General features: G+C 41.2%; 1 protein-coding gene across 1 annotated transcript in view; it reads left to right on the top strand.

The window, feature by feature from the left end:
* grin3a (glutamate receptor, ionotropic, N-methyl-D-aspartate 3A) overlaps positions 1–15,972 on the top strand; it is a 171,667-nt gene that overhangs the window by 103,994 nt on the left and 51,701 nt on the right. The window contains exons 4-5 of the mRNA XM_034192200.1: positions 1,425–1,808; positions 5,706–5,851. Of these exons, the coding sequence (XP_034048091.1) occupies positions 1,425–1,808; positions 5,706–5,851 (530 nt within the window). The remainder of the gene's footprint in view (positions 1–1,424; positions 1,809–5,705; positions 5,852–15,972) is intronic.

Here is a 15,972-nt window from a genome sequence, read left to right as displayed (position 1 = left end):
ACAGCACAGGTGGCACGGTTTGGAGACAGAGTCAGAGAGATGAGATTGAGATGGTTTGGATATGTGCAGAGGAGGGACTCAGGGTATATAGGGAGAAGGATGCTGAGGATGGAGCCACCAGGCAGGTGGAGAAGAGGGAGGAGAAAGAGGAGGTTTATGGATGTGGTGAGGGAGCACATGCAGGGGGTCGGTGTGACAGAGGAAGATACAGAGGACAGGGTGACATGGAAACGATTGATCTGCTGTGGCGCCCCCTAACAGGATGATGACTTTTGTAGTTTTTGAGTTGGCCGACGTAAGCTGGTTAGGATGGACAAATCCACTCATCTACATCTTTAGTGTCAAAGGCTTACAGTGTTGAAGAGCAGAGAAAGATGTGGGTTTAATTAACTGGCAATAAATTCCTACTTTTTATTCATATGCATGAACAAGCAGTACACAGGAACTTTGATGCACAAATTCACACTCTGAATTTGTGCATCAAAATTCATCATGCCATGCACAGCGCTTGTGTCCGTCCCATCCATGGTGTGGTATAATTGTACTCGTTTGTGCACCTGCAGGCGTGTTTTTAAAATGAGGTGTGGTCAGGCACATTACTCGTGCACTGGTGTTCTGTGGCTGCAGGAAGGAGTTACACCATAGTTCACCAAAAACCTGGAATGCAGAGTTTGAATATTTGTACAGCACAATGTTAATACTCTTGGCAAGTGGAGAAGGCCAAATTACGTGACAGTGGCAAGATGGTTACTTTCAAGAGGTGGGGATCGACTGGATGTATAACTGAGTGGTTGCCAAAAGGTTGGATTGATGGTGTGTTGGCTGACGCATGCTGAAAATTTCCCAGACCAGGGGCCTCATGTACAAAGACGTGCATGGATTGCCTACTGAAATATGCCGTACGCAAAAACCCAGAAACTGGCGTAAGCACCAAAATATCCAGATGTATCAAACTGTGCGTACACATGGATCCAAGCACGTTCCGTGTGTACATCCCACTGAGTCTACCCAGCTGTAAATAAGTACACTCTCTTTGGCGAAGAGAGAGATAACAGAGAACAGAGATAAGCACAGACACCAGCAGGCTTCAGGGCTTATATAGGACTTACTTCTTGAAATCCATTAGCCCTATGCACTTTAGGCTATGTGCTATATATCATCAAGATACAGCTTGGGCCCCAATGCTACTTTCTCATGGATTACTTATGTGAATATAGCACCCTCATGTGAGAATCTGAGTGTACCCACTGTTGAAGCAAATGTTCATTATTTAAATGTAATTTGCAACAAGCTATTCAAGGCCAAAATGCACACAGTTTGCACATGATGTACTCAATGTGAAGATGGTTACTTTAGAAATATCAAAATTTCCAGTACAATCTTATTTTAGGTAGGTTTTCTAATGTCATGTATCCTCTGTCCAGGTTCGTACCCGGGACACAGCTGCTCCCATTGGGGCCTTCATGTGGCCTCTCCACTGGTCTATGTGGCTTGGCATCTTCATCTCTCTCCATGTCACCGCCATCTTCCTCACTCTGTATGAGTGGCACAGCCCTTTTGGCATGACGCCCCGAGGACGCAACCGTGACCGGGTGTTCTCCTTCTCTTCAGCACTCAATGTTTGCTACGCTATCCTGTTCGGCCGCACTGTGGCGATCAAGCCCCCGAAGTGTTGGACAGGTCGTCTTCTGATGAACCTCTGGGCCATCTTCTGCCTCTTCTGTCTGTCCACTTACACTGCGAATCTGGCTGCTGTGATGGTCGGAGAGAAGACCTATGAAGAACTGTCAGGGATACACGACCCAAAGGTGTGGAAAAGGGAAAAATCCAGCATCTAGGACACATCTACTGTGTTGGAAATGCTTCATTCACATCATCCATTTTCTATACCTGCATACTCCAATTAAGGGTCATGGTGGACTGGAGCCATCATAGGGTGAGAGGCAGGGTACACCCTGGACAGGACACCAGTCTGTCACAGGGACACATAGAGACAGACAAACACATTCACACCTGCAGTCAATTTAATGTGACCAGTCCACCTAATCTGCATGTCTTTGGATGTGGGAGGAAGCCAAGCACCCGGACGGAACTCACATAAACACGGGGAGAACCTGCAAACTCCACACAGAAAGGTGGGACTTGATCTCACAACCTTCTTGCTGTGAGGCAACAGTGCTAACCACTAACATACAATGCCACTTCCAGCCCAGTCTGACATTTTTTTGTTTGTTTGTTTTGTTTGCTTTTTTTTTTTGTGGTCCCGTGACGAAAAGAGTCAAATTTTTGTGACAGGTTTTTTTAACTCACTGTTCCTAATCTTATGTTATCTAATTCCTTATCTTATCTTATCTTATCTAACCGTACTCCTACCCCCAACCATAACCTAATCTTACTCTTTCCCCCCACCCTAACCATAACCACCCTGACCCCCTGCTTCACTTTTAATTTCGTGCAGCCATCACGGAATGAATTAGAATGAATTTGTGCTGCCGTGATGAAAATGAGGCACTTTTCGTCACAATATCACGAACCAGTAGATTAATGTATATTTCGTGCTGCTGAATCACGACTTGCAATGAGACTAGGTTGCCACTTCACACAAATCCAGTTTGTTATATAAGGAAACAAGAATCCATTCATTTATTTTCCAGTAGTGGCAGCTCCAGAAGTTTTTTTTTTGTTTTTTTTTTCCTGTGTTCTGTCTTCTTGGTGGCATGAGTTTGGTGGGGATAATTATTTAATGGACTTTAAATAAATTTCAAAAGGATAACAATCGCTCTTCTCAAAGGACAAAATGTAAATTTGGAAAATTTTGGAAAGTTTATGGGTCATAAAAGAAAAACCAGAGCACCCTGCTCGTAGAGCGCAAACCTCCACCAACACTAGTTTCCAAATCCACAAAATCTGACCTTTGAAAAAATTTCAAGGTCAAAGTCCTTGTACGTAAGTATGTATTTTGTTCATGCACTTGATTCAGTTTTTTTTTTTTTTTTTTTTTTTTTTTTTGTGGCGTTGTCGGGGGGTTTTTTTTCCAACTTTTTTTGGTTTCTGAATTCTTTTTCAGATCATTTTCACAGAACCTTGGTTGTCTTTATTATGCACAATTTGCCTTTGCTTTTTTGGCACTTGGTTTCCAACTGATAACTGAAAGATAGACAAACAGGCATAAAATTGGAACCTCCATCCAATTTTGGTGGTGTAGGTAAATCCATCACAGAAAAATGAGAGTGACTGAGGCACTTTCGATTGAGATATAATGCAAAATGTACACCAAATGGACTTTTCAATATTAAATTCAAATGTCCACAAAATACACAAACTGGATCAGTTTGGTTAAGAAATAATGTAAAATATACATTAAATGGGGTTTTCAATGCTAAATTCAAATGTCTGCAAAATCTGTTATCTGGATCAGATCCGGATCAAACTTTGTCTGTTGATAAATGCTACCATCCTACATAACACTCTCAAATATGAAAGACATTTGATCTTTTTTGACAGAGTTATGATTTTTTTAAAAATCATTCAATGTTAAAGACAGGGATTTTTCCAATTGTACAAGATTTTTTTCTGACTCTGGCCTTTGAAACTTCAATCATTTTTGCCTATCAGGGTATGAATCTTCAGTAAAAATTTCATAATGACATATGAAAAATTATGGGCTCGAGGCTGTTCGCAAACAAACAATCAAATGAAGGGGCAAAAACATACAGACAGTCAGGACAGTACCTTCTGTCCTTTAAATGGTGTTGGGGAAAGTGTAGTGACACGGACCCACAACAGGGGGCGCAAATGAACGGTCAACAGATGAGGCAACAGGTAATTTAATGTTGTGAATGTGCACGACGACTATACAGACAATCTCAGAATATGATAGCAGTCAATACACAAAGGTGACGTGTGGGCAGGCTCGAGGATAGAAGACGTCTGTCCTGAGAAGAGCCGGAACCACACGATTTCCGCCGCCACCGAACCTGGTGAATACTGGAGCTGCCAAGTCCCGAATTCCCAGGTGATCACCATCCCCGACTGTCGGATCTGGTACTGCTGGTGAGGAGCACAAACAGTGAGATGTGGATGTGTGCACACCCAGTAACAAAAACAGAAGGTGGAAAGTCAGCTCCACCTCTAATCACACACTCATGCAGCTCCTGTTAACCACTTATCTGGTTGGAGTGTGAAGCGAAGCCGTCGCTGATCACACCAAATGCCAATCCCACAGATAAGGAAACACTTACAGGAAAACAGCTGCAAAGAAGTTCAGACTATTAGTCAGTGTTTTCAGTTTAGCAGAGAATTACCTTCACAGGTAGATGATATCTCGGCAATGAGGTGGAGATGACGTCCGGGTTTTATGAAGTAGTATGATGAAGCGTAGATGGGTGACAGCTGTCATGAGATAATGAGTGACAGCTTCACCCCCGGCTGTGTCCGTGGCAGCAGCGCCCTCTCGTGCCTGAAGCCCGCACTTCAGGCAGGGCGCCCTCTGGTGGTGGGCCAGCAGTACCTCCTCTTCTGGCGGCCCACACAACAAATGGTGCAATTTTCATTCACACTTTTTGAATGTTTGACTGTCGTCTTCCTGTTTCTCACTTTTTACCAGGTTCTGGTTGGATGTAGTTGAAGTAGTTAGATATTATAAATATAAATATATAAATATAAATATAATTATAAATAAATAAATACGTGTCCTGGGTTATGTGAGTGATGCTTAGTTGATTCTCTACAGTGCATAAGCAATACTTCATGGGCAAACTGAAATGTCAACTTCATGGTTGATTAAGTTGTGTTGCTGAAATTCCTGGGGGAGGAGCTCCACCCCATCGAGCCCTGCCCTTTTTTCTCTAACTGTAGGTCTGACACCACTTAATGTCACTTTTTATTGACTAGTTATCTCATTTATGAGATGTTGGCATTACGAAGGCGTTTTAGGGCCACAGTGAATTTCTTTTATTTAGACTTCGAGAATAAAGTCGTAATGTTACGAGAATAAAGTCGTAATTTTAAGACTTCGAGAATAAAGTCGTAATATTATGAGAATAAAGTTATAATTTTACGAGAAAAAAGTCATAATTTTACAAGAATAAATTCGTAATTTTACGAGAATAAAGTCATAATATTACGAGATTAAAGTCATAATATTTCAACTTTTTTCTTGTAATATTACAACTTCTTTCTCATAAAAGTACGACTTTATTCTCGTAATATTATGACTTTTTTCTCGTAATATTACGACTTTAGACTTTAAGAAATTCAATGTGGCCCTAAAACTCCGTCATATGGCATCTTTCTGTGTATCCGTCAGAGTTCATGGCAATAAACATTTTGCAATTCCGTTTTTCTTCAAACACACATTTAGCTCATACGTTAAGTATAAACAGCACATGAAGGTCAGGTATGTTGCTTCAGAACAGCCACTTTTGTGATGAGCACAGCCTTTTAAAACTTTAGTAATCAAATATATTCTCTTTAATGAAACAACCTTTCTAACAGTTTAGCTAATTAATCCTTCCTGTCACCTCACTGAACTGCAAAAGTACAGAAATAATGAGTCAGTGCATCCAAATACCTCTAAAAGTCTCAGAACTGGAAAAATACCAGCATTTACACCATCGGACTCAGAGTGTAAATGTTAATATAAATCAATCCTGTTTGAAGCCTTTCTGCGGGTAACATCTGGATTTCTTTCTTCTTTCCTGCAGTTGCACCATCCCTCTCAGGGGTTCAGGTTTGCAACTGTGAGAGAAAGCAGCGCCGAGGACTACGTCAAGAAGAGCTTCCCTGAAATGCACGAGTACATGAGACGATACAATGTCCCGGCAACGCCAGACGGCATACATCATCTCAAGTAAGACATGTTGACTATTCTAGACACTTTAGTGCATTGTGTCCCACAAATATATTAACTACCAACTGTTACAAATAAACGTCTGGCCAACTGTCACACAAATACTGACGTCCGCCAATCTGGATCCGGATTGCCTCCAAAATTCTTGTATACAAGAAACCAGCCTGGTATTAATCATTGCCAGGTGTCAAACACCACTGCAGGGTTTTAATGCCAATGTCTAAAACTTAAAGAAGCACCTTGTCAAGTTTAGAGGCAGGTTTTCCATAGACGTACCTCGTCTGTGTCCATCAAAAGGTCAACATGCTCCACGGCACAGATCAGCACAACTCTAGAAAGTTGACTTAAACTTGTGACAGCTTTCAACATGTTGTACTTCAGTCTATTCCAGATTCAGCTCAGTTCAAGCTTTAATTTTCACACTGTACACAGCAGAATCATTCTATGCCTTCACCGTGGCATCCTGAGCCCAACGGAAGTGGCTGGGAGAAAAAAAACACTTTCCCCAACTTTTGCCGAGTGGTGTGCCAGCCCTTTGATATACCACATTGTTCTTAATATAAGATGACCCTGATTATAAGATTACTTATAGCCCTTTTCCAAGACCTCTTTTTTGGAAGAATACTTTCACAAGATCAAATAGTTTTTAAAGAAAATGCTTTTATTTGGCAATAATGCTTATAAAAGCACACTATCAGAAAAATGAAACAAGCGAGATTATATAAAGTAGTACTGCAATAAACAGTGCAAACACACCTACCTTGGCTTGTCTTATCATGATGTAATGCCGTCTCAGTCTGCCTATTCTCCACAGGTAGAACATTCTGCAAACAATAGCATAATGATGTATTCCATAGAATTTTTGGATTGATAAATGCTCAAAAGACCCTGAGATGTTTTTGTCAAATGATGAAGGAAGTGACTGTGGAGATTTTAACAGTTTGTACATAACCAAACAAACTAGAGGTCGTTCTTTAATAAGTCTGAACCGCCAGTGCCTGTTGTGGAGTCTGGTCAAAGGGGGAGAAAGGGGCAGAAGTAAAAAGCATACAACGTGGTGTGATTCTGCTGCCCTCTTTATTAAGATGCCATATTCACTTGTCAGAGCACCCTGGGTGATGTGTGCAAAATTCTGCCTAAAGAGGGGGTGGGCGGATGCTCAATCACCTCTAAATATTACATCTGTCAGACCGCCGATTTCAATCAAAAAAATCTGATTTCATCACAAATAAAAAATATCACAAATCACAAATGCGCGCACGTTTTTCTTTAATTGAGCCCACGAATTAATAAAATGTGCTCTCAAATTAATAAAATGTGTGCACGTTTTTTTGGCTGTGATCATTCATGCGCACGTTTTCCTTTAATCGAGCTCTCAAATTAATAAAACATTTGCACGTTTTCTTTTAATCGAGCCCTCGAATTAATAAAACGTGTGCACGTTTTCCTTTCGTTCAAAATGAAATTCATAATATGACCTAAATTGTCATCCTCACGACAGGGAGAAGCTTCGCCCTCAGCATCCTTTTTAATGTGCTTAAACTCCAGATGATGTCATGCTGGGCACCTGGAGTTCTCTGTATGTCCCTGTGCACCCAAACCATGATGATACACTCTGACCAGATCCATTTCTAAAGGGGAACTGTATCACTGTCTGCTGGTTTGTTGGCTAATAGCCAATATTTATGTGTCATGACAATATTGAATGCACGTTTGTGCACACAATGTAATAAAACAAGCGCACAATATAACAAAACGTGTGCACAATATAACAAAACGTGTGCACAATATAACAAAATGTGTCCACAATATAACAAAATGTGTGCACAATATAACAAAATGTGTACACAATATAACAAAACGTGTGCACAATATAACAAAATGTGTGCACAATATAACAAAATGTGTGCACAAATAACAAAATGTGTGCACAATATAACAAAACGTGTGCACAATATAACAAAATGTGTGCACAATATAACAAAATGTGTGCACAATAACAAAACGTGTGCACAATATAACAAAATGTGTGCACAATATAACAAAATGTGTGCACAATATAACAAAACGTGAGCACAATATAACAAAATGTGCGCACAATATAACAAAACGTGCACACAATATAATAAAATGTGCACACAATGGGCCTCATGTATCAACGTTGCGTACGGTGATATTTGAGCGTATATGAGGTGTACGCCAAAACGGCTGCGCTACTTGGCATTTATCAATGTGGTCGTTGGCGTACGCTGCGCTGAAAATATACACCAGGTCGAGAGGTGGTGTAAATTATACACCAAAATGAACCAGCGCTGGAATCCACATAAAAATGAAGATGATCAACATGATAAACAGTGCCATTATACAAATCAATGCATATGTTACATAAATAACACTTTCCTGATTATACTACATAATAATCAATACAAATCCCACCTTTGTGGGATTGTTATGGAGCACGATCTGTGGTCACAGCGCTGACTGCAAAGACAGTGCTGCTCGCCTTTTTCTCCAGACTTCGAGCCTGGAGCCAGAGCAGCGCTGAGCTTAACTTCATGTGGTGTGATCGTTTTAGACTATGAAATTGATAATAACAACTGTAGTTTCGTCATTCCCTTAATTCGCCCGTGCTGCAACCAGGTTTTGTCGTCTCCATTCGGTTGTCACAATAAAATAAATACAGAAATACATTTAAAAAATAAAGAAATCTGACAGATTAGGCGTGTCTTATTAATTGAGCGAGCAAATATCCACATGTCAAGAATTATTGACATGTGAAAAGAGAATACAGTGGTCCCTCGCTATAACGCGGTTCACCTTTCATGGCCTCGGAGTCTCGCGGAGTATTTAGTCCAATTTAGCCTGCCTTTTTTTTTTACAGGGTTCTGCGTATCTGTTTATAAGAATCTTGTTGCCCAGAAGAGAAAAGAGCGCCAACAACTACTCATAACTGTGTTTGTCACACGGAAACACACACCTGCTGCAGCGAGATGTGAGTGGAAAAAAGCGCAGCGCCAGGACGCAGAGACGCGATCTGTGACATACTGGTCAGTCACTATTAATAATTTCTTATATGTCCGACCTCGTTCGTTGATCGTTAAAATTAAATTTGTTAGTTCTAAATGCCATCATAATTATTTATAGGAAAACTTTCTATTTTTATTTCTCAAACAAATGTTTGGGCCTGAAAACAGTTTGATATTATTTTCCTACTAAGGTTTGAACTTTGAGAGTGTTTACACACGAGAGAAAAGTGAGAAAATGTTCATGCCTGATTGAGAAAGTGTATAAACTGTGTACTGAGGGGTTTTACAGCTTTGAAACATCTATAATAATTGTAAAAAATAACGCTGACTACGTCGCGGTTTCGCGTATTACGGGCTATTTTTTAGAACGGAACTCCAGCGATTAATGAGGGACCACTGTAACACTTTTTTGATTATATACTACAAAACAACTGATACGACGGCCGCTTTTGATGCTCTATTGGCACGCGTCGTGATTGCAGTTCTTTTTCATTGCCGTCTTTCCGGCTTCCATGTCGTAAAATGAGGGTGTGTCTGAAGCAGAGTCTGAATATTTATGGGCGTGTTTATTATAATTACGATCGTTTCCACCCTCCGCATTTATCAAGATCACGTCAGGCGTACGCCAGAAATGGGCAGGTGCGCACTGCTTGATACATGTTACGGCGACTTTGGTGTATTTCAAGTTTACGCCGTAAATTTACGCCACAAGTGCGCAACATTGATACATGAGGCCCACTATAACAAAACGTGCGCACAATATAACAAAACGTGCGCACGTTCTCTCCACATGCAAAACATTTTGCAATGACACTTCCAGGGCTCTGTAATAATTTACTTCACTGAAATGTTTTGCACAGCGTCATATTAAAGCAGGAATCCTTGGCTTTGACAGCAGCTTAAACAGTTCCTACCTGTTTAAAACCAGGCAACTGCACTTAAATAATGCATTTGATACTGTTCAGTTTTCTCCTCATCAAAGATAAAACACCCATTTCCCACTCGAGGTGGAATTTTCCCATCAGCCTCTCACTAAAACGAAGGAACACCCAGATTGTCTGCCAATGAGGACATGTGAGCCTACACAAAGCTAGCACTTCCTGTTTTCTTGTACTAGACTCTTTCAAAATAGGAGCACATTTCAACTTAATAGTACGAGGACCAACCCAGTCTCACAAGTTTCTTTTCTGTGTTTTTTTATTTTACTATTACTAACCCTCCCCCTAACTCTAACCATAACCATAACTTAACCCTACCCCTTCCCCTAACCATAACTCCCCCAGACCCCCCTGCATAACTTTTCATTTCATGCTCCCGTCATGGAATGTATTCGAATGAATTCATGCTCCCATTACAAAAATGTGGCACTTTTCATGACAATATCACGAACCAATAGATTCATGTATATTTTGTGATGCTCAATTCCAAAATGCCGTGAGATATGGTAGACCAGCACACACCGATGAGATCATCACTGGTCGGATGCAGAAGAGCTGAGAAAATCTTTTTGTTTCTGTTTACAATATGTTGGGGTCATGAAATTAATTTATTTTATGGTTGCGGTTTAACTAACGTTCTTCAAAAAAGCAGTTGTGCTGATTCTTGGCAAAGGGTGTACATATGGTAAAAATCTCTTCTGATGGGTCTATTGTTGAAATAAAATAGTCAGAGGGAACAAGAGGAACTAATTTGTGAGTGTTTCACGGGTGTTTTGCACCACTTACCGTTGCAGATGTACGAGGTCTCTTAGAAAAGTATCCGACCTTTTTATTTTTTTCAAAAACCATATGGATTTGAATGATTGCATCAGCCAAGCTTGAACTTTCGTGCGCATGCGTGAGTTTTTTCACGTCTGTCGGTTGCGTCATTCGCCTGTGAGCAGGCTTTGTGTGAGGTGTGGTCCACCCCTCTCATCGGATTTTTATTGCGAATAAATATCTGAAGGATTTGGAGCTTTGCTGCATCAATTTTTTCCAGAAACTGTGAGAGACCTCCAGGTGGTAACCATTCGGAAAATTCAAATGGCTTTCAGGGACAATTTTATGGGGATTACACAGATTAAGGAGTGCTCCAGTTGGTTTAAAGACCGCCCACAGCTGCTGCGAGCGAGCCGCGCTCCGAGCGCTGATCGACAGGCTCAAACCCCGCTGAAACAACCAGATCATTTCCAATGTGAAGGCTTTGTTGATCCGGGACGTCATCTGACTTACACAAAAATGGCAGGAGACGTGGACATCAGTACTTTTTTGGCACATTCCACTCTTACAGGAGTTTTTTTCATGGAAAGAAAAGCGGACGAATGCGCCACGGAGCCGTTCATTGCGTGGCACAAAACCACCTCCGTGTTGGTCTCACAGGACGGCTTTCAGATGGCTTTCAGACGGCTGTCGGTGGGTTTTCAGTCATGTGACTAACCGAGAAATTGTAGATGAGCCTGGACATGCCAGAACATGTCCTGTGAGGCTTCATCACGGCATTGCTTTGCGCCATGCGGCTCCACCGCGACGTGCGGAATTCCTCCGCTCCTCTTTCTATGACAAAAACTCCTGTAACAGTGGAATGTGCCGTTAATTTCCAAACTGGACGCTGTGTTTTATCCGGGACGTCGTCTGACTAGCACAGGAATTGCGGAAGACGTGGACATCAGCACTTTTTCGGCACATTGAGACAGACGTGCGGAGGAATTCCGCGCGTCACGGTGGAGCCGCATGGCACAAAGTAAAAAGGTCGGATACTTTTCTAACAGACGTCGTATATGAACTTTAAGAGTGTGAATATGGTCCTGAATATAAGACAACCCTCTTTTTTCCAGATAAGTTTAAACTACCATCTTACATTTTGATCAATATATATTATATATTTATATTTTATTTGGATATGCTCCAAAATACAGTGCTTCCTATTAGATGCCAAATTCTTCACCAATCTTCACTTAAAAAAAAAATGTTTGTTTTGGGGAAATCCGGCTAACAATCCACCCAACAACATATGCGAGGAACACCATAACCCTTATGGTAAAAATCACACCATTGCAGCTGTCATTCCCCATTGCCTGCCTGTCGGTTTTCATTCTGATCTCACCCTCCTCCTCTTCCTCCTCCTCCACAGCCTGCTATTGCTGTCATCCTAAGCTTCTTCAACATTCAGCTGGCATCCCCTTGGAGCACAGCAAGGATATAGTGAGAAAATGCAGCTAGAATGCAGGTCTAGACAGAGTAAACCATAATTTCAATGGGCAAAATTAGATTTTTTTTTTTCTCACCTTGTGAAATGCTGATTAGAAGGTTCAAGGTAAAAATGTCATCTTTAGAGAATTACATCTCAGGAACAAGACAGCATACAAGTGAGCCGCAATACAACAGAGTTTATTTTCCAGCGGAGCGGGCTTTAGTTCTCAGTCAGGTCTCGTGTTGGCGGCTTTGATGTGAATTACGTTATAGTGCCGTCCGTCGATACTGCTTTGACAGAAGCAGAGCGAGTGCAGACTCACTGACGCTCTTATTCCCATTCTCTGACCATTTAGGTGTGTATGGAACCAAAGCTGCATTTAATAATCCTTTCAAAATCAATACGTGAATTATCCAGTGGTTAAAATAAAGGTGGGCGGGGGCGCACAGATTGAATAAACCAAAAAAAAAGAAAGAAATAGTGTAATTATATAGTAAACTAATATCTTTTCTTTGTCTCGTGAAGCCCAGATATATACTGCTGGTGGTTTTTTTGTTGTTGTTTTTTTTATACTATGCACAAAGCAAAGATGTTTTAAGGCATGTTACTCTGGATGACTGTTTTGCATTTTAATCATTTATTCAATTGACATTTAGGATATTGTACTCATGAGAATTTCAGTTCCACTTAAGATGAGACATGATAAAAATATTCAGAATTTGCAGCTGTTTTTCTGCTGCATTTGTCATTCTCAGCCATGCCCACGGTGGACATTGAAAATAAGAGGAAATTAATTTTTCCAGTATTTTTTCCAGATTTTTAACAACTTGGTGTCATTAACAGAACGATAAGGGGAACATCTGCAGCCTGTGTGCTCAGTAAATATAGTATTTAGAGAACACGCTGACTTCTATTACCGCCAACCAACAAATGTCTCGTGCAGTTTTGTTCATTAAAGTGGCACCGATTAAGAAAAAGACATTTTATCAACTTAGATTTTAAGTGTAAAGCAAAATAATGTATGACAAATTTGAATCTGGCTGCCAGCAGTTCTTAGTGTGAGTTCACCCTCAAAAATCACCTGCATGCATTCATTCATTCATTCATTCAAATGTATGATTCAACTACTTTTACAAGCACTACTGCACAGAAGGAAGCACTGTGATTATTTATTTATGTCTTGTTGTTGCTTGCTTGTTTTTATCATACTGGTTAGATGATTGGTTGGCAGCGGTGAGCACAACTAGCTTTGATAGCCGCTAACTATGATAACGGCAAATAATAGCAATAATGGCAAAACATTCAGCTAAGGCTATCGCTAACTGCTAACTTTTACAATATGAATGTAGCTTTGGCTTGGGTTAGTGTCTCTAAAACCCTGAGAAACAGATCTTAATTGGTGTAATTTTAATATGTTGAACTATTTTAGAATGCCAAAATCAGGTGATGATCAACTTAGGGTGACCATATTTTGATTACCAAAAACCAGGACACTCAGCCCGGCAATGAGATACTCAGATGATACTCAGTTGGCAGTGGCTACTAATCGGCAGAACCAAAACGGTTGGCAGAATCCGGAATGATAATACAATTGACAGAATGACTGACAGAACAACACCTTACTATGCCCCCTACTTTCAAGATATTGATAACCAATCACAAGATAATGCCCCCCCAATGTTCAAAGCACAAACTTCTGTCCCATTTAGCACTAATCGCCAGAATAGCAAATCGCCATATTGGAAAATTTACCATCACTAACACTAGATGGCACCACACAAACTCCCGCTTTGCCATTCCATCACTGTTTTGTCAAGAGTTTGGGGCTTCTAATGCCGACATATAGCTTTATATAGTGGGTAAATAACTTGATTATTTTAATGGTGAGACCTGATCATCTCATCAATACTTGTTTTGGGGGTAATATAAGCAAAAACATCCCATTCCACTGATTACCAGTCATTCAGTTCCATTCTGCCTATAATTCCGGCAATTAGTAGCTCCCCGAATGCTGGTCAATTTAATGGCCCAATGAAAAACAATGAAAACCACGACATTGTCATCACATTCTAAAAAAAAAACAGGATGGCCAGGACAGGACATGAAAACAGAACATGTCCTGGGAACATTTCATTCACGGTACAGAAAGTAGTAAAGGAACAAGAAATATTAAGAAATAAAAATATTCAAGTTGGAGCTTGAGATGGATAGCTGGATTGGGGCGGTGTCTGATGTTTGATGGACGTTGTACTGGATCGTCATGGTGAAGATGAAGCTGAGCCTGAAGGTGAGACTGTGAGATTTACTCTCCTATCCTCACCTATGGTCATGAACTTTGTGTAATGACCAAAAGAATAAAATTGAGGATACAAGCGGTGGAGATGAGATCCCTTCATTAGGTATCTGGACTTACAGTCCTGGACATGGTGAGAAACTTGATTATCTGAGAGGGACTCAGAGTAAAGCTGCTACTTCTTCACTTCGAAAGGAGCCAGTTGAAGTGTTTTGGTAATTTGGCTGCCCCCTGGTGGTGTCCCTAAGGAGTTTTTTTCCAGGAATGTCTAACAAGTGGGAGGCTCCCGGGGAAGACCCAGGATACGCTGGAGGGATGATATTTCCCAAATGGTTTAAGAATATCTTAATATCAAAATATTTCCTGGTATGTTCACTCACATTGTAGCTGATACACTGAACCTGAATCTTCCAAAGTCACCGCTCGTTTGACACAAAGTCATTCCAGTGGTACCCAAGGATCCGCCAAAGAGTCCTCGTACCAACGACATCTAATCTTCACCTTAGGTCACTGGTTACCAAGTCCAAGTCTGACAACCATGCAGTAAGACAGACAGCCCCAGGACCCTAAAGACTTGGGCCATATGCACAAAGCTTCTCAAAGTCCTCTCAAAGACCTCCTAACTTAGCCTAAAATTTCCTGGTATGGAATCTTAGCCTGATGCCGCGTTCACGCCGGACGACACATGAGTAATCCCTATGGAAGGACGCATTGTGGCACCACAAAAATCCAAGCCACACAATGCGACGTGAATGAAGCGATTTTGAGCGATTGGTGCATTTGTGGCGCAATATCACGTTGCATCGCCCTCCTCCCCAGGTTGAAAAATCTGAACTTTTTCGTCTTGTTGCATCACGATGACCAATTAGGGACTGGATATTTAGTGACGTGGAGATGTCTGGAGTTTATACTTGATGTGGACATGTCCTGTCTCTGGCAGCCAGCCTGTGAGCAGGACCTATATCCCTTTTGTCCTTTATTTCACAATTATGACAGAGTTTGAGGGGAGAGCGAGCAGCAGCACCATAGCAGCAGCAGCAGCCAATTTTCCTTTTCACGTGCGCGAGCAAATGAATCATCCGTGAAGATTATTTTATTTATTAACTACACAGATGTATAATAAGACAAATGGTGACTGCTTTATAACACAATTATGACAGAGTTGGAGGGGAGAGCGAGCAGAAACACTGCAGCAGCGGCAGCAGCAGAGACAGCAGCCAGTCTTTTTTTCACATGCGTGAGTGAATGAATCGTCCATGAAGATGATTTTATTAACTACACAGATGTATAATAAAACAAATGGTGACTGGTTTATAACACAATTATGACAGAGTTTGGGGGGAGAGCGAGCAGCAGCACCGCAGCAGCAGCTACAGCTGCAGCCAGTTTTTTTTTCTTTTTTTTAATTGTTCACATGTGCACGTGCAAACGGTACAGGAGGTCCTCAAACTGGGTCCTGGAGAGGCGGAAGTACCACTGAAAGCGGCCGTCATCCAGAAGCAGTTCCTGCAGCAAATAATGAAACTCCCTGAATTGGGAACGTCTCATGAGGATGTTGTGAACCCAGGGACGGTGCTGCTGGTGACGTTTTTCAGCTTTCCACAACAAACAGAGCAGAGCAACTCGCTCCGTGT

This window comes from Thalassophryne amazonica, chromosome 17 (genome assembly GCF_902500255.1).
Source record: "Thalassophryne amazonica chromosome 17, fThaAma1.1, whole genome shotgun sequence".
Lineage (NCBI taxonomy): Eukaryota > Metazoa > Chordata > Actinopteri > Batrachoidiformes > Batrachoididae > Thalassophryne > Thalassophryne amazonica.
The sequence above is the reverse complement of the archived record's forward strand: the minus strand, read 5'-3'. Positions and strand labels throughout refer to the sequence as shown.